This window comes from Hippichthys cyanospilos, chromosome 10 (assembly GCF_059441005.1).
Source record: "Hippichthys cyanospilos isolate Australia breed blue-spotted pipefish chromosome 10, RoL_Hcya_1.0, whole genome shotgun sequence".
Lineage (NCBI taxonomy): Eukaryota > Metazoa > Chordata > Actinopteri > Syngnathiformes > Syngnathidae > Hippichthys > Hippichthys cyanospilos.
The window spans coordinates 17639040-17656772 of NC_142378.1; the positions used below are offsets into that span (position 1 = coordinate 17639040).

Here is a 17733-nt window from a genome sequence, read left to right on the forward strand (position 1 = left end):
TTTTATGTTCGAACTAAAAGGAAAACAGAGAAAATGACGTTATTGCTGAGACAACTGTTGACCGTCGTTTAATTCGATCAAGTCGCACCTTTGCTGGCAATCCCCCCCTCCACACAGCCACACACACACACACACACACCCCTTGAGGAAGCAGGCGGCGCGGAAGCTGGTCGGTCGTCAGTGAGCCTGCGCGGCTAGATGCTCGACTGCGAGAGGAAGCCGACGGCGCACAGACACCCTCGGTGGAGCCGGACGGATGCCCGCGACGCTTCCCCGCTGAGCAGGGAGAGCGACGGCGCTACACCCAAGTGGCGAGTGGGGGGGTGGGTGGGGGGTTTGTACGTTAAACTCAAAGGTGTCGGCATGGAAGGCCGAGGCACCCTCAAGATGTTCGCCCGCAAAAAGCGCGAACTTATCAAGACACAGTCTATATCCAAGAAGAGTCGAAGTGGAAGCCCCGGACCGCCCAACACGGTGAGGGCCACCCGCGAGTGTCTGTGTGTGTTTGGAGTTGTGTGTCTTTACGTCTGAACTTGTGTTTTGGAGTTCGTGTGTGACAGTGTGGGATTGCCACTTGTCTTGGTTCAAGCGTATACCGTACATCCAAAAAAAAAAAAAAAAAATTGCTGTGAATCTGCATGAGTACGCTATTCGCTTTGTCTATACTAGTAGATTTCAACGTGCGGTCCGCGAAATAAATTGGGCTTTTATTCAAATATATCTGTATATATTTGTTAATTTTACACAATTTAATATGAAATTGTGAAAACATTCATGACTCAAATGAAGCCATCAATTCAACTAGTTTAAAATGTGTAAAAATGTAATAAATTTGAAATTTGTCAATGCGTTTTGTGTCTAACGTGGCTTGCTAACGATGCGATGAAGCTAGCAAAGCTAAAACGGCTTGATATTTTATCTTGCTGTTTTTGACTAAATAATTGGCAGCAACCTGTAAAGGGGGAATGGCTTGTTATTAGGAGGTGTGCAAGCTTCAGTTTTTGTCTTCTAAACTTCAGTATAGCTGAAAAGAAACAAATATACTTGTCAAATTGCATCTGTTGGTGAATAAAAAGGCCACTTATGTTGGGCTTAAACGATTTTTTTTATGTCATTTGCAATAGGAGTCCTTGTAAAATTTGCTTTCTCAAAGGGGCCCCTGACTCCAAAAAATTTGATAACCCCTGGTCTATCCATATGTGACTCACCTGTTGTAGGGTGCACATGTTTGTCACCCATTTTATCAACATATCACGTGAGTTGTTGATTGCTAATAAAGCTGATTCCCACAACGTGACTTGACATAAGGAATCGAAATGACGTTCCTCGCATCCCCAGTGTGCTGAAGACAAATCATAAACAACAGTAAAGTGCGCTGGCAAAATAACTACTTGTAAGATGGTAACGAGGTATTGTCAGGCAAGTAAAGGTTGCAAAGTGAAACGGCAACGGCAAGTAATGATTCATAAATGACATTTAGCTACTGAGAGTGTCAAGAAAACAAGTTTCATAATGCAATTCGGAAGTGTGCAAATGGCATAGTCAGTTCTCTGTCCTTGTCAGCCTGGCGCATGTGGCATAGGGTAGAGAGGGGAGTTCCTAACAGCAACAAAACCTTTCTAAAAGTGCAGTTCCAATGTGTGAAGCTGCCACTCTTGGTGTTTTTGTATGGTCGGGTGAACACATCCCTTCCGGGGGTGCGCACTACAAACTGTCACTTTTAGTGTGTGTGTGTGTGTGTGTGTGTGTGTGTGTGTGTGTGTGTGTGTGTGTGTGTGTGTGTGTGTGTGTGTAGATAACATTTAGTGCTAGAGAAGGCGCTGAGAGGCCAGTGATGATGTATTGTGAATTAGTGTTTTGCAAGTGAAGCTCTAGTGCGTGTGTGTGCGCGATAGGCAGTGAGGATGTGGCCACTGTTTCTTTGAGGTTGTATGATCATGCTGAAGCGGGGGTGCAAACGCAGCTACAAGCCTTACTCCATCAGTCTGAGGGCTAAGAAAGCGGACTGTAAGGGCAAAGAGCGATTGGACGTATGGCTCAAACAGGTAAGTATACAATTGTTAGACTTGACATCGTGTATTGTAGACGCTGTGTTTCTTCACAACTCTGCCGCACCCTTGGGATCAGGAAGTGCGGCCGTGCAGGATCTTGTGAAAGTCTCTTGACAACACATTGTCAGAAGAGAAGCCATTTTGAGTGTTTTTCTTCCCCCTCCGTGTCCCTCCCAGCTGTCCATCCTCCAGGAGCAGCCTCGAAAGGATGCCGGAGACGGCACACTCTCTTCCTCGCCCACGTATTCCTCCTCGTCCTCATCTATGCTCACTCCGACCTCTGCGGGGTACCAGGACCCCTCGCTGTCCTGCCCGGGTACCCCCAGCGCCCAGCATTGCAAGCCGGCGCCAGGTGCCCAGTCAACCACCGGCACCCTGAGGCGGCCGACCACCCTGATACGACATGCTAGCGCCGCAGGTGAGATGAGACGGCAAATAAGTTTGCGCCACAGAAACGCTAGAAAGCCTTTTCTGATGGCCAAAACACAACTGAGCCCTTTCGTAGCATTTTGACCGTTCTTGGCTTGTTTTTTTCCCTACATCATTCTTGCAGTATTTAAGCCAAGGGATGAGACACTTTTGGTACTGTAATTAGTAAGTGGTCATGCCATGATGTGGTCACCATATAGTTGTCTTCTGTCAATGCTTTCCCTTTGATGTGAAATGTCTGATGTGAAGATCAAAAGATTGGATGAAATACTGCACAAGAGTAAAGCACTGAACTACATTCACACTATCAATGTGAATATTTTTTCCATTAATTGCATTACATTATTCCCAACAATTTAAATTTTGTAGCTTTTTTCCCTGAATCACTTCCAATAGGTGTTTGTGGATGTCTTTTTTTTTTTTTGTAAGGGGGGGTACAAATCAGACTTTAACTTTGGGGTGCTGTGCCAATCTAATCTGCTGATATATAAGTGGGTTCAGTCATTTATTGAACTGTATGAAATTATAAGGCATTAAAAAATAAATTCATTATAAATAAGGATGACTGTAAATAATGTATTTTCTTATTATTTGTCGATTGTCAGAATAAAACAAGCATCCCTCCGGAATGTCAAAATGTAAAGGTTCCAGCCAGCACTATAGGGACTATACTCAAATACAAGCAGCAGATACATGCCATCTGTAAAAACAACTTTTTTGTTGTACATCAATCTTTAAATCTGCCATAGTAACCCAATGTTTAAAAAAAAAAAAAAAAACACTTGACAGCACTAACTTAAGGCCCAAGAGTAACTGCATGGCCCACCAGTGCTTAATCAAAATATGCCCCCCAGGTTTGACGCTGCAATCATGGGTGTTCACCAAAGGCCAAGCCAAAGGAGCCATGACCCCGACAGCGCCATCGACCGAGGCTCTTGAGGGCGCCGCCATCGAGGTGGAGGACATCCCGGCCCTGCTCAGGGACGTGGCGCGCTTCGCTGAGGCCGTGGAGAAGCTGAAGGACGTGGTAGTGCTGGCTGAAGGTAGCTGAAAATCGTCCAAACGTACAGATAAACAGGCTGCTTTTATCCTAATTCCACCCATTTGTGACAAAGTATGTCAAACATCTGACAGCAAGTTGATTTTGAAATTAGCCTCCTTTTGGTGTGTCAATAACGAGCCTGAGAAATCTGAAGTTTTGACCTCATGTTCCATGCAAATGTCTTCATTTACTCCAAAACAAAGGCTCCCATTTCCTACAGATGCTCAAAATGGCCGCCTGGTCGCACCGAAAGCCACCTTCAACACACGTGTAGACTTCGTCGTGCATTTGTGTGTGAGCGCGAGTTTCCTGGGCTCGCGTTCTCCTAAGCAGGAAGTTACAGGGGCTAAGTAGGGTCTTGACAGCGCAACCTCACTCCTATTGGTTCTTCAAAAGGATGGCTGCGCCTACTCTCAGTCATGTCATCGGAATGTCACTTTAGATAAAGCAACTTTATACAGATTTACAAGGCAGCACGTTCTATAGTGTTGCCTAACTTAAGGGGAAAGAAGTCCACTTCCTGTTTGGAAAAAATTTGAGGTCACTGTGTTCTTATCATTATATAACACCATCACACACCACACAAGATTCTTTTGTGACATATGATGTTGTAGTACGTAAATTTTTGCTCCAGATTTGGAGTCTATTGACCACTATGAATCTTTAGATTGTTTTTTTTGGTAAATATCCCTTCCCACACACACACAAAACCGATGCATTAAAATGCATTGAGTTTGTTTTCGGCAGAGAAAATCAGTGATCAATTAAAACATAAGGAGTCAAATAACATTTGTTTCCTCCCAATACATTTCAATGGGTGCCAATTTTCACTCTTAGCTGGGCAAATTAAACTTGTCTTTTTGGTTTCTAATGCACTGCATGGTTAGAAAAACATTCAACTTTGTCATATCCGTTTGTATTACCATTTGTTGAATGTGTCTTCAAATTCTTACTTGATTTATGTACGTAAAATTAATACTTTAAGATGCTGTACATCGAGGTAAAAATGAAATTCCTCCATTTTGGCCAGTGTTTCCAGGGCACCACCCAATTAGCTGATTAATCGGTCGGCCCCTTAAATTTACAGTTACCTTGAAGTGATTCATTTTAAAACGTAACACTTTTACATAGCAGTGGGGCAGAAGAGCACATGAATTTGCTCACTGATAGATTTTCAGAACGAGAAGATACCTAATGAGTCAAGATTGTCTAGATTGTGAAATTTCACACTTGATGAGTGAGCACAAACGCCAGAAACTCAACTATCTGCATACGAGCTGTTAATAAAAGTTGGGTCAATGTTACCGATGATTTTGATTACTTTCCAATATAAAACTACATTTTCATCAAAAACCACAAGTTTATGGCACTTTGCGTCTGAAAAGCCACGTAACATAAGCAGTCTCAAATGGACTCAAAAGTTGGTCGGACTTTGTAGCCTGTTAACCAACATAAAGTGTGAATTAAAGACTCCCATCCTCGTTTACACGCAGGTACGGAAAATCAGCGGCCTGTCGCCCATGAGTGCTTGGGGGAGGTTTTGCGCGTGTTGCGGCAGGTCATCAACACATACCCCTTCCTCAACACTGTGGAGATCCTTACCGCTGCAGGGAAACTCATCTCCAAAGTCAAAGGTGAACCAAACGGGGCTCAAGACGTTCTGACTTGCATTTTCTTCTCGATGTACTATGTACAGTACTTTATATAGTATGTGCGAGAATATGGATTTTGGCTAAGGGGGGCACTTATGACTTCTCACTACAAATTGTGGCAGTGTTTTGCTTACTTTTTTTTTCTTTTATAGCAAGATTGATTAATGCAAGCTATCAAAATACATCTTCAGGTTTCCACTATGAGGCGTGCAATGACTCGGACAAAAAGGACTTTGAGAAAGCCATTGAAACCATTGCGGTGGCCTTCAGCAGCAAGTGAGTAGCTAGAATATTGCTTAAAAACAGAACTTGTGTGTTGGAAATTTGTGTGTGTGGAGGCTGGTAGAGGCGTGTGTAAATGGTGACACATTTGCATGAGCCCGAGAGCACGAAAACAGGAAGTGGTTTTCTTGTATGACACAAAATGCCTGGCGGGCAAAATGTTCAATCAAGTGTTCTTTGTACAGTATTTGGATAATGAACGTACAAATGATACAGAGTAGCTATCTTGCAATTGAGGTGATTTTTCTTTTGCTTAATTAGTCTGACTAAAAGTGACAAATGAAGTAGTTTGTGTAAGAGGCGGTCACATGATTGTTTTAACTGTCAGAGGGCCGCAAGAGGAAGTGAGCCATCACACAGTTGAAATGTCTGACAGCTTAGTTTCCTCATCTACTCAGCTGTACTATTCTGTTTGCAGTAACATGAACTTTACAATGCTTGAAAAATCTGATGACAAACCAGAACGTGTTTGTATGATTTGCTTCTAAACAATACGCTGCCTTAAGTCTAATTTGGCTGTCGGCATGCATGCGACAAATTGTATTGTGATTAACTTAAAATGGTTGTAATCTCAGAAAAGAGTCAAACTGTTGCAAATACATTTCAAGGTGTATACCAACAAAGTGTCATGGTTGTTGAAGTCATAGTGTTAAAGGAAAAAAACGACAGTATGTAAAGTGATTCTTTCTTTACAAAAAAATTCAAACATGTAAACCTATGAGTGGAAAGTCAAAACACACTGAAAAATTTAGAAAGTTATGTCAAAATTTAAAAAAAAGTTTTGAAAAATAAAGGCATAACAGACACGAAATTTGTAAGGTTATGTGGGTGTCATAATTTAAAAAGAAGGCTGCAGTGTTAACAGAAGATTAAACATTGTGACAATAGTTATGCAAAAAAAAATGGCAAAGTTATGAAAATCATTGTGGAGCTTCATCTATCACTCAAATGTTTGAATGTTGCAAGAATGGAGGGGAAAATGTAATGTGACTAATTTAGTTGTGATGTTGACGTCAGAAACAGGAGAAAACAGTCTTCTCAAATAGTGGGGTGGGCCCCCCTGGGGTGGAGTGGATGACCGCAAGGAACAGACTTAAACCTTAACATTCAGGCTTATAGTCATGGCTGGAAATATTGGTAGCCTTGCAATTTTTTAGTTTTGTGTTATGGCCTACCTTATTATTTGCTCGATTATGGAACGTAGTCTGCTCGGGGAAGTGAACAGAACAAGTATGTCATTGTGTGGTATTACTATGCATATGACAGTAAAACACTTGAATCTTGAATCATAAAGCCCAACAACTCCTGTCTGTAAAATGAGTTGAAATTGACAAAAATATTTGGTGTTTCATATTCTTTACTAAACTAATAATAGTCCAGAAACATTGATTTTTAGTCATAACAATACTGTAACTGTATTTCATTTTAAATAATAGATTACACAGAAATGGTCTTGACAAAATTATTGGTACGCTTTTAGGGTTGCATAAAATGAATTTCAAGTAGGTCATTACTTGAACTCCCCTCTGGTGAGTTTACAGGTGACAGCAATCTAGTAACCAGTCATCCAAGCAGTTTAAATGGAGCGCGCCCCTCATTCTGCTGGCGTGCGTCACTGCTTGACTCATATTGCACATCGACTAAAGACAGAAAAGCAAAACGTTGTCGGTGGAGGTCAGAGAGAAGATTGTAACAAAGCATAGACAATCTCAAGGCTACAAATCCATCTCCAAATAGCTTGATGTTCCAGTGTCAACTCTGCAAAATGTTAGCAAGAAGTTTAAGGCTTATGGTACGGTAGCCAACCTCCCCGGAAGAGGCCGCAAGAGGAATATAGACCTAAGATTGCAACGAAGGCTTGTTCGGATGGTGTCAGAAGAACCTCAGGCAAGCTGGCCTTCAGACACCATGTACAAAAAAAAAACGTGCATCGCCAACTCAATGAAAGAGGCTTCTATGGGGGGAGACCCACAAAGAAGCCTCTACTAAAAGACAGACACAAAAAAGCCTGGCTACTTATTGCCAAATCACACCTGAACAAGCCAAAATCCTTCTGGGAAAGTGTCCCATGGACAAATGAGACCAAATTGGAGCTTTTTGGTGAATCACAGACTTTGTTTACAGGAATAGAAATGAAGCCTCCAAGCCTCCCAACACGCTCCCTACAGTCAAACATGGAGGAGGTTCACTAATGTTTTGGGTTGGTTTGCAGCCCCTGGTACAGGGTGCCTTGAATCTGTGTGTGACGTTATGAAATCTGGCCATTATCGCGGTATTTTGGAGGGAAATGTTTCAACAAGTGTCATGAAGCTGGGTCTTCGTCAAACATCATGGGTGTTCCAGCAGGACAAAATGGTTTCTCTTTCCTAGGGAGGGATACAAGTCAAGTCATTAATATATTATGTAATGTCACGTTACTTGTATTTCTGAAAATGTTACATCACAACAACAAAAATAACTTGTGAGGTGTTTGTAATATTATGGGGAGGAAAATGCAGTAAGTCACAACAATTCAACAGCATAAGACATGAAATGTGGCTGAAGGTAAAAATGCCCTTTGCTCTCGTGTCCAGTGTGTCTGAGCTACTGATGGGCGAAGTGGACAGTAGCACGCTGCTCTCATTGCTGCCCACAGAGAAAAGCCGAGTGAGTGTGACTGACCTCTTCTTCATTCGGCGGCATTTGTGACTTAGTCACTATGAGTTGTACCATTGCCTGTTTTATCCGCATTGTGCAGTCCATGGAGAACTTGTATGGCGCTGCAGGCCAGGATGGCGGTCAACTGGGGAGCAGCTCAGACGACATGGGTAGGCAGCCTCATCCCACTGTAGGGTGAAATAGAGAATTCAGATGGCTGACTGCTTTCGAACATACAAAAATCTGCGTCTGCGTGTTCAGTTTTTGCCCACTTCATAATGGAGAGGTCTCATGTTATTTTTGATCCGCAGGCAACATCGAGGGGGTGGATGTGATCCTCCAGCGCAGCGAGGGCGGCGTTGACTCCGCTTTGCAATACGCCAAAACAGTCGCCAAGTACATGAAGGATCTCATCAGTTACGTGGAGAAGAGAACTTCATTGGGTACGTTAGGATTCCTTTTATACTTTAACATTAAATCATCATCTTAACATTTTTGCCTTGGTAGTTCGATTTTTCTGCCAAATGAGCAGTCTGAGTCTGCATATACAACCCAGGAAAAACCCCAAAATCTATAGGGTTGCTCCGTGCAAAATAATTTCAAGGTAAAGTTATTGATCAAAGTGTGAAGTTTTACACCTGTTTTCTAATTAAGCTATCCAGATTTAGAATCATTTTCAAATTCCTTTTTCAATGATACCCGTTTTATGAAGATTGACTCAGTAGTTTCTGAGATATAAGCGTTCAAATGGAGGTGGCTCTACCTGTTTTTGAGTAGTAGGCTCCGAAACACCTGCTCCGAACCTCCTAAAAGTTTAGATTTAGTGTTGCGTCATCACTATCAACAAGTTTCATAAAAAAATCAAGATCGGCTTGGTTAAACCCACTAGGTAATTTGGCACGGAATGGACCCTGTAGTTGTTGGGAGGAAAAACAATGTCACATTAAAGTTAAGTGTTTGTCACCAAGACTCAAGGTAGAATATTACTAGAATAAAGTGTGTAAATTTAAAATGTTAATGTTGCAATAGACCTTTACATTAAAATTGTTATGGGGGATAAGTATTCGAAAAAGTGTTTTAAAAAAACCTGGTTTAAAAAGTTATGGTGAAATGTTCCGGTGCAAATGTCAATGATTGGAGGCACGCATTTACTAAAATAGTCATATTGTTAGGAGAGTGAAGTTCTTGAGGGTATACTAAACATGTTTGGCCATTTTCAGAAATAAAAAGTTCATATGTGTTTTATCAATTTGATAACTTATTTATTTGTATTATATGTACAAATATAAGCTTGAGAAACACATGTTCTATTAGTTGTCGAAAGAAAATGAAATCACTTGCACAAGGACCAGGGAACGACCAATCATAGCTCACCTGCTTTCCGGTTTGGTTATGTGACATTTGCGGGTACGTGTGATATCATTTTCGGTCAATAGCTACTGTCAAAATGTGCATTTGAAGGTATTAATTATACACTTAAAATAATAAACCTAATAATTATTTGCTGAAAATGGCTAAGTACAGTATCCTTTTAATGATTTTTTTAATTTTCATGTAAATAATGCTGAAATGTTAAAAGGAAAAAAACGTGTACTTAGACACAATATTCTCTCACTAAAGTCATGTTATAAAAAAGAAATATTGTTTAAAATGTGTGTGAGAAAAGTAATGTTTGATTAAAGCTGTAAGTGAAGTCTGTTAAAGCAAAAAAAAAATTGTAATGTTAAGAGAAAGATGGAACGTTATGAGAATAAAATTGCTGTTTCTAGTTGCCAGAAAAGTTGCTGTCAGGAAAGATGTAATGTCACAAAAAGTTGTAAAGTTATTAGAATAAAGTTGGAAAGAGATGTTGTAAATTAACGGAACTAAAGTGGTTATGTCATGGTACAAGAAAAAGTTAGCAAAGTTATGGGAGGACTAATGTTCAGATTAAAAAAAAACTGAGGACCAATTTTAATGTTAGAATTTTGCATACATTATTGTGGTACAAAAAAAAGCCACAATGTCATGAGAATAAAAATAGTTTTAAAATCCTAATAGTCAAGAATTTAGAATAATGGCGCCTTGAGAAGTTGCACTGTTGATAATCCCTTGTTTTGTACCAAGTATGTCTTGTCTTCCACCAGAGATGGAATTCTCCAAAGGTCTGCAGAGATTATACCAGTCCTGCAAACACAGTATAACACATGTGAGCCACATTTGGAAGATGGCAATTCATCCTTTTTGTTTTGTATAATCATATGGAGTCAATAATGCTCCAATTGTTTTTACTCCGCAGCCCCACATGCCTCTCTTCTCCATCTATTCTCTGGCTTTGGAGCAAGACCAAGAACAGAGTGTAGGCCTTCAGCAGGCCAGCGCCACCCTGCACAACCAGACTTTCATCCAGGTTACTTACGTTTGTTGTGAGAACACTTTTATGCGTCGTGAAACGCAGAAAGTGAACATGCCCGCATGCGTACGTTTGTGGGCAGCCGCTGATGCAGCGCAAGCAGGAGCACGAGAAGCGTCGGAAAGAAATCAAGGATCACTGGATTCGAGCAAAGCGAAAACTGGTACGGCTTTTAACGCGGCGCGCTCCAGTGACCGTGTCTTGATTGTAATTTGCTTCTCATCCAGATGGACTGTGAGTCCAACCTGCGCAAGGCCAAGCAAGCATACATGGCACGTTGCGAGGATTATAAGGCCAAGGCGGCCGCCAGCCGAGCCGAGGAGGAGGGGGCGGGGGCCACTGCCAAGTCCTTGGACAAGAAGAAGCGCTTGGAGGAAGAGGCTCGCAACAAGGTGCGCGCTTCTGCCCGCTGAATGGAGTTGGCCTATACTAAAAGAAATTAAAAAATCACTCGGGGCACTATCAGGATTTAATTGCCGTTCACTCTCATTGGGACGATGCATTAGACATCTTTTCAAAAAAATGGCTGTGGGTATAGGAATGGTAGCAATAATATGAAATAGCATCCCGGCAGTTCGTTACACACCCATCTGCAGATTCTAGTGCCAGTTAGCAACTTTTCCGTACACAACGACCCAGTGCTGGGCACATTGTCAACAAGGTAGTTTGCATTGTACACTTTCTCGTCAATTAACCATCTTGTACTGCAGAGAAATATTGATAATATGTGCTATGCATGTGTGTTACTATAGATTACACCGATTACTATGCACTGTAGGCTGGTGATCATTTTCACACAGTTACAGTGCCTGTAACCTAATCAATGGAAGTGGGAATTTTTTAACTATTTTTCCAAGTAGACTTATAAACAAGTTGGGGAAGGGGGTAGTGAAGGGGTTAAAAACAGGTTCCTTTCCTTGGAGGAAAGTAGTTTTTGTACATCATATTACAGGAAAAAATCTTAAGCTCAGAAACAGTATTGTTTTATTCAAAGTTAGGAGAAAATATTCCATGTTGCAAGATTAAAATTACAGAAAAAAAAAATAGGTTTAGTGGCAATTTTGGGTTTATACACAGTAAGAAGGAAAATATTTTGTGTTTGAAGAACCCGTTTTTTTCATGTTTCAGGAAAAGATGGTTTGTGTGGCAGGAAAAGGTAGTAGTGGTATGAGAATTGGCTTGTCTTCAGGAAAAAAATTAAAGTTGGTAGGAATTTGTAACGCTGCAAAAATGTAATGTTATGAAAAAAAATGGTAATGGTATGGAATTGAGGTTCTACAGTTAACACAAAAGTGGTTACTGATGAGAATGTGTTGCAAATTTGCGCCACATAAGTCTTTCATCCAAAAAAGTCAATGTAATTTATAAAGCCATGAGAATTAAGTTGTAACGTTACCCAAAAAAAAGTCAGTCAGTAAAAAAAAGTCATTGACAAGACAAGAAGGTCGACCAAAAAAAGAACCTTTAAAGAAAAGTCAGGATGATCTCGTGAAAATGTTTATATAAATTATGTAACAATTCAAAGTTCTATTCTGTTGTAGGGCCCTATTTTCATGCAGAGCGCAAGTATGGTGCAGTACAGTCTAAATGTGTACATGAGTAGAGTTTTTTTCACAACTGGTAATTTCCGAGGCCTTACGCATGGTAGAATAACAGTGTTTGCGTCATTATCCACCTCGTTGGAACAGAACTAGCCAAGTCCCAGCCAATCTTGGCATTATCCCTCATTTGCGTACGGGTGCAGGTCTACTAAAAGGGCCTGTAATATTATTATTCACATAAACTCATGTTACAAGAAATGGCGTGTGAGAAGGAAAAATCTACATTAGTGGTTACGAGAGTCAAATTTTATAATCTTACAAGCAAAGTGGTGAAAACATGTTAACAGTAAATGTGTAGGAAAAATGGTTATATTTGACATTAGAGATAGGAGTAAGTTACGAGATCATGCCTCCTCAATTCTGTTAATAATGAGGCAACCAGTGTCTATTTCGCTTTTAGGCGGACGAGGCAGAGGCAACCTACAGGACGTGCGTCGCCGACGCCACTTCTCAGATGATGGAGCTGGAGAACACCAAAGTCACAGTGCTGAGGCAGCTGCAGGACCTCATCAAACAGAGCGACCAGACGCTGCGCTCGGTCAGACTCCCAAACGCATGCGACCAACGCCTTTGCGCCGGCGTTTTCCTCACGTGTCGTTTTCAATGCAACCGCCAGGCCACCATCTCGTACTACCAGTCGATGCACATGCAGACGGTGGCGCTACCCGTCTGTTACCAGACGCTGTGCGAAAGCAGCAAGCTGTACGACCCGGGCCAGCAGTACGCCGCCCACGTGCGAGACCTGCAGCTCCCCGACCAGCCCGCCGTCTGCTACGTGTTCGAGCCCTACTCCCCCTCTGTCGCCGCCTCGAAGTAAGGACGGTCGCTGGCGCGACGCTGAGGCGATGCTTGTAATGTAGCGCCTTGATCGAACGCAGCGCCGTCCTCCGGCCCAGGAAGGACAGCTTCAACGCGGAACAGACCAGCCAGACGGACAACCCCGCCGGAGCCGCCAACGCAGACCGCCACCCCAGTGAGTGATAGATGTTTTAGTCTGTTTGATTTTTATATGAAACTGACAAAAGCGCTCAGAAGTTCAAACTGATGAATATAAACCAATGAAAACGAGACATTGCTTGGAATTGTAAGTTTCGGAGAGCTCTTCTCAGTCGCAGGTTATCGCTCTTTAATATTGATTATGAAGGTGGGGCAGGTATGACTATAATCACAGATGTATTTCCTTTGACCTCAGTGAAGAATGCCTAATACTACTGACATGCTGAAAAATTGTTGGCATTTGCCAGTTGCACCCTCAGTCTTTGGCACAGCTCTGCATTAACTGTTGGTTTGGTGTTCAGGGCAGGGTCACAAGTCGTGGGGCTCCACAGTGAGCGATGACAGCGTTGGAGCCGAATGCGCCCTGGAGTCTCCGATCGCTAGCACGGGTGCGCCACTCACATCTTCTGCCAGTTTTTCCCCCACGCCGAAAAGCGTTAATATGCGCGGCTTGCTTTCGCGACACCAGCCGACATCAGCAAAATTGCCCGGACGTCATCTACCGGAACAGTGTCGTCCAACGAGGATACGGATGACAAAGATGGCAACGTGGCCTCGTTTGAGACGCCAAGTAAGACTTGGAGGTTGCCTGACAAAGAAATGCACGATTTACCGACAAACCTTTCTGTATAGTAAATATTGTATCCGTATCCCTGTGATTGTCCCGCAGATATGAACGGCATGGACCCCGACGTGGTGGTCTCTACCAGACCTTTCCGAAACGTGGGCCTGTCTAAAGCTGCTCAAACGCACCGCCTGAGGAAGCTGCGCACCCCCGCCAAGTGCCGCGAGTGCGACAGCTATGTTTACTTCCAAGGCGCCGAGTGCGAGGAGGTAAGGGCAAACATCGCAGGCTTTTTTTTTTTCCCCACCTACCTTCCCGAAGCCCCTCGAACAATCTCGAATGTGTGCGCAGTGCTTCCTGGCTTGTCACAAACGCTGCCTGGAGACGCTTGCCATCCAGTGCGGCCACAAGAAACTTCGGGGCCGTCTGCAGCTCTTCGGTAGGGAGTTCGCTCAGGTGGCCAGCTGCGCCAGCGACGGCATCCCCTTCATCATAACCAAGTGCGTGTCGGAGATCGAGAGGCGGGCACTGAAGATGAAAGTGAGAGAGTGTTGTGTTTGGCTCCTTGTCTCCTTTCGCAAAAAATCTGCACCCCAACTTGTCAAGCCACTCATGAAGAAGCTGTTATTAGCACTAACTTCACCAAACATGAGCTATTATCAAGTAGACCACCATTGGTTTGGCTTTCCCCCGAAGATGTTCTTGCGTAACTTTGGCATCGTCCGATTTCACAACTGTTTGCAACAGTTTCACCCCTGGGGAAAATTTTGACCGAATTCAGACTTTTAGATGTTTTTGATGAGGAAAAACATACAAAAAAACTAGGAGGCTAAAATACTGCATAGATTGTCAAAACATGTCGACTTTTAAAATGCCATCCTGCTGTCCCTTCTAAATGCTTGCAAATGGGAGGTAGAGAGTTACACCCTGCAGATGTCAAATTTAGCAGATGCCGATGGCTGATTTACTGCCATTGGGAAATATTGTCAGGTTTGGACATTTGAAAACCCATAGGTTTTATCATGCATTTCCCCCGATTTTTGCATGAATCCCTCCAACGGCAACTCCCTAACAGGGAGGCACTAGAGAACAACATATGACTAACAATCCCTTCAATGATTTTGTTGAGTGGCTTAGCCAGACATAATGCAAAGTTCTTGCTACACATTTTGGGACTGGAAGTTGATAAAAAGATCCAAGAACTAAATGTTGAAGGAAAGCTTTTATTTTGCCGCAGGGAAGCATTTTAACGTATCTGCATATTCATGTCTGCAAAAAACAAAACTGCAGCATTGACGGTGTGTAAATATACATATTTATGGATAGGGCTGATGCATGCGCTGGCTTGTAGGGCATCTACAGGGTGAACGGCGTGAAGACACGCGTGGAGAAGCTGTGTCAGGCCTTTGAGAACGGCAAGGAGCTCGTGGAGTTGTCGCAGTGTTCGCCGCACGACATCAGCAACGTGCTCAAGCTCTACCTGCGACAGGTCAGCTTTGCGCTTCCAAGGACAATACTACAGTAGCAGAAAAAGACAAAAGGCAACCTTGTGAATGAGGCTCCTAAACTAAGCTTTATTCATTCATAAAATGTCACTTTGATATTGCCTAAAGACCCACTTTGAACACACTGACATTCATTAGGAGGGCATTGAATTCGTCTTTGTGCATGTCTAGGGAGTACGTTGTTTATTTTTTGGTGAGCATTTTTCTCCCCATTTACTCATCTGAGGGCATTCTTGTGAAGTTGGAGCGGAGTCCAATTGTCCCACACTTGAAGCTGCTCAATTTCCTTCTTGTTTGCCGTTCAGTTGCCAGAGCCCATCATGCCGTTCCACATTTACAACAGTCTGGTGGGTTTGGCCAAAGAGAGCGTGCAGGTCGACGCCGACCCCGAAGAACCGGGCGGCCACCCGGTAGTAAGCCGGGGGGCTCAGCTGCTGGACCTGGGCCCCGAAACAGAGCCGGAGACGCTGGTTCTGGTGGACAAGCTGAGGGAGCTTCTGAAAGAGCTGCCCAAAGCCAACATGGCCACTCTCCGCTACCTGATTCGCCATCTTCGTCGGTGCGGAGAAAGACTCGGTGGCTTTCGTCCCGCGGCACCGAGATGCCTTCCGCGACATGTGATCTCGCTTGTTTTAGGATTGCTGAGCTAGAGGAGGAGAACAAAATGAGCCCCAGTAACTTGGGCATCGTGTTCGGGCCTTCTCTGATGCGTCCTCGTCCCACGGGGGCCACCATTTCCCTCTCGTCTCTGGTGGACTATCCCCATCAGGCCCGCGTGGTGGAGGCCCTTATCGTCTTCTATTCCTCCATCTTTCAGTCCAGGAGCTCCCACAGCCAAAAGACCTGCCGCTCTGCCTCCACCTCCGCTCGCCTGGTGAGCTTCTGCCACTGAAATATAATACGAGCCAGCTATGTGGGGTATGATCTGGTGTGTTAGCAGTTGTGCTACTGCTCAAATAAGTTAAGTTAGGCCAGCAGTTTGTTTCTGCTGTTTTTTCAGGCACTTATTTTACAGTTAAAGTATTGGAAGACTATTTATCAGAGGTTTTTATTTGTACCAGTTCTTTTTTTTTTTTATCAAATGTATGCTTGATGTATTGATGAACTGGAAATGCAAGAGGGGCATTTATTTACAATATGGCACTGATTGTGGATGTATGTGTATTTTCCAATTAACTGAACTGTGGCTGTGGAGATCTGGGCTATTTCTGTAAGGGTAAGGTATTTATGGAGAGATCTTTACGGAATCTTGCATTTAATTACTTGAATGTGGAGTAGCAGCCACTGGGATAAGGTCTATAAGGAAGCATTTAGTTTTAAATATTTTTGTATTCCTGTTGCACACCTGTGCAGAAAATTGGCCATTTATTAGACATAAGACATTTATACACCTTTTGCGTTTTTACAACGGCTTCCAATTTCCAGCGAGGTTTTGATGACATTTGTGACGACGATGGTGCAGGTTCCGGTGGAGGATGTGACCAGCAGCTCTGCCGACGGCGAGGAGGATGCAGGCCCACAAAGAAAGAGCAAGTCTGAGTCGGACAAAATGGACGAAGGCTGCGGTGAGATTTGGGGCACAGCGATTTTACTGGTTGGGGGGGCCGGGGTTTAACACGTCAAATTTCATCTTTGTCGTTACATTGCAAGAGTCGGTTGCAATCACAGTCTGTTGAAATTGTCTTGTCCCAATCTAAAGCTACTCTTCTGTATCAGTTTATCACGTCAACCCGTGATTCGCTCAGCACAATGTCAAACAAAGCTTACTAAGGCCTTGCTTAGTGGCCACTCGGAAGGGGGCTGGCAGTGTGTCTCAGCAGCACCCGCAAACTATCTCAGAACCGGTACCGGCTGCGCGACGTCCCACACTGACTCCGCCCTGTTACCCCTCAGGCTCTTTCGGCTCCAGCGAGCAGATGCCGGACTCTGACTCTGAGCAAGAAGAGAACGCCAAGCCAGGAGGTGCGGAGGTGGCGGATGAAGAGGAAGGCCTGAGCTCCCAGGACAACTTGGAGCGGGACAGGACTTCGCCCACGCCCAGCCGACCCCAGGGTGACAATGACGCAAACGAGGACAAGGACGGCCTGATCGCATCTCTGGCCGAGCTGAATGTCAACCAGTCCAACAATTATTACTACTGCTCGCCACTGCCTGGTCGCTCCAGAGTCCTCTTGGGACGCCTGTGTGGCAAGAAGATGGTACTTAGCAGAAACCGAGCCAAAGGGCCTGAATTTGTCTAAATTAAATGCTATTTTTTAATGGTTCACTTGTTTGCAGCGCTCAGCTTTTCTAACGCCATGCCTCTAACTGCACTTAACTGGCTTACGCAGTCCAAAGGGTTTTTGTTGCCTCAAAAGTGCTGCTGGTTAAATTTCAGCACTGTTTTTAATGTTGTTTTGTTGCCGTTTCAAATTCATATTGCACTGTTTACATGTTTTTGGCTCTTATAATAAATTGAGAACATTCCATTTGGGTTTGGGTTTTTTTTTGGGAAGGGCTTGCACATTTCCGTTCCTGCTCATGACCTTCAGGGTGTTGTCAATTTACAATATTTACACATGCCACAGATGTCGTCTTCCTG

At 43.5% G+C, this 17733-nt stretch overlaps 1 protein-coding gene across 2 annotated transcripts; it reads left to right on the forward strand.

Moving 5' to 3' along the window:
- Positions 1-62: 62 nt before the first annotated feature.
- arhgap45b (Rho GTPase activating protein 45b) lies at positions 63-17620 on the forward strand. 2 transcript variants are annotated; one of them, XM_088424889.1, is made up of 24 exons: positions 63-474; positions 2229-2469; positions 3335-3523; positions 5016-5156; positions 5366-5450; positions 8030-8102; positions 8194-8263; positions 8405-8536; positions 10220-10281; positions 10372-10482; positions 10568-10648; positions 10713-10877; positions 12487-12624; positions 12703-12899; positions 12965-13059; positions 13385-13471; positions 13552-13653; positions 13753-13916; positions 13999-14187; positions 14999-15136; positions 15458-15711; positions 15789-16026; positions 16615-16717; positions 17046-17620. In XM_088424889.1, the coding sequence occupies exons 1-24, from the start codon at positions 199-201 to the stop codon at positions 17390-17392; spliced, it is 3678 nt and encodes a 1225-aa protein (XP_088281015.1). In that variant the 5' UTR covers positions 63-198; the 3' UTR covers positions 17393-17620. The 2 variants fall into 2 exon arrangements, with proteins under 2 accessions (XP_088281015.1, XP_088281016.1); XM_088424890.1 differs by having other exon boundaries at positions 12983-13059.
- The last annotated feature ends 113 nt before the right edge of the window (positions 17621-17733 follow it).

What these genes read in the sequence shown, in the direction of transcription:
- arhgap45b (XM_088424889.1), top strand. Translation starts at nt 199, where the DNA reads ATGCTCGACTGCGAGAGGAAGCCGACGGCGCACAGACACCCTCGGTGG. An exon ending in GCCCCGGACCGCCCAACACG is followed by an intron (nt 475 to 2,228) that starts GTGAGGGCCACC and finishes TGTCCCTCCCAG; the next exon opens with CTGTCCATCCTCCAGGAGCA. An exon ending in CTGATTCGCCATCTTCGTCG is followed by an intron (nt 15,712 to 15,788) that starts GTGCGGAGAAAG and finishes CGCTTGTTTTAG; the next exon opens with GATTGCTGAGCTAGAGGAGG.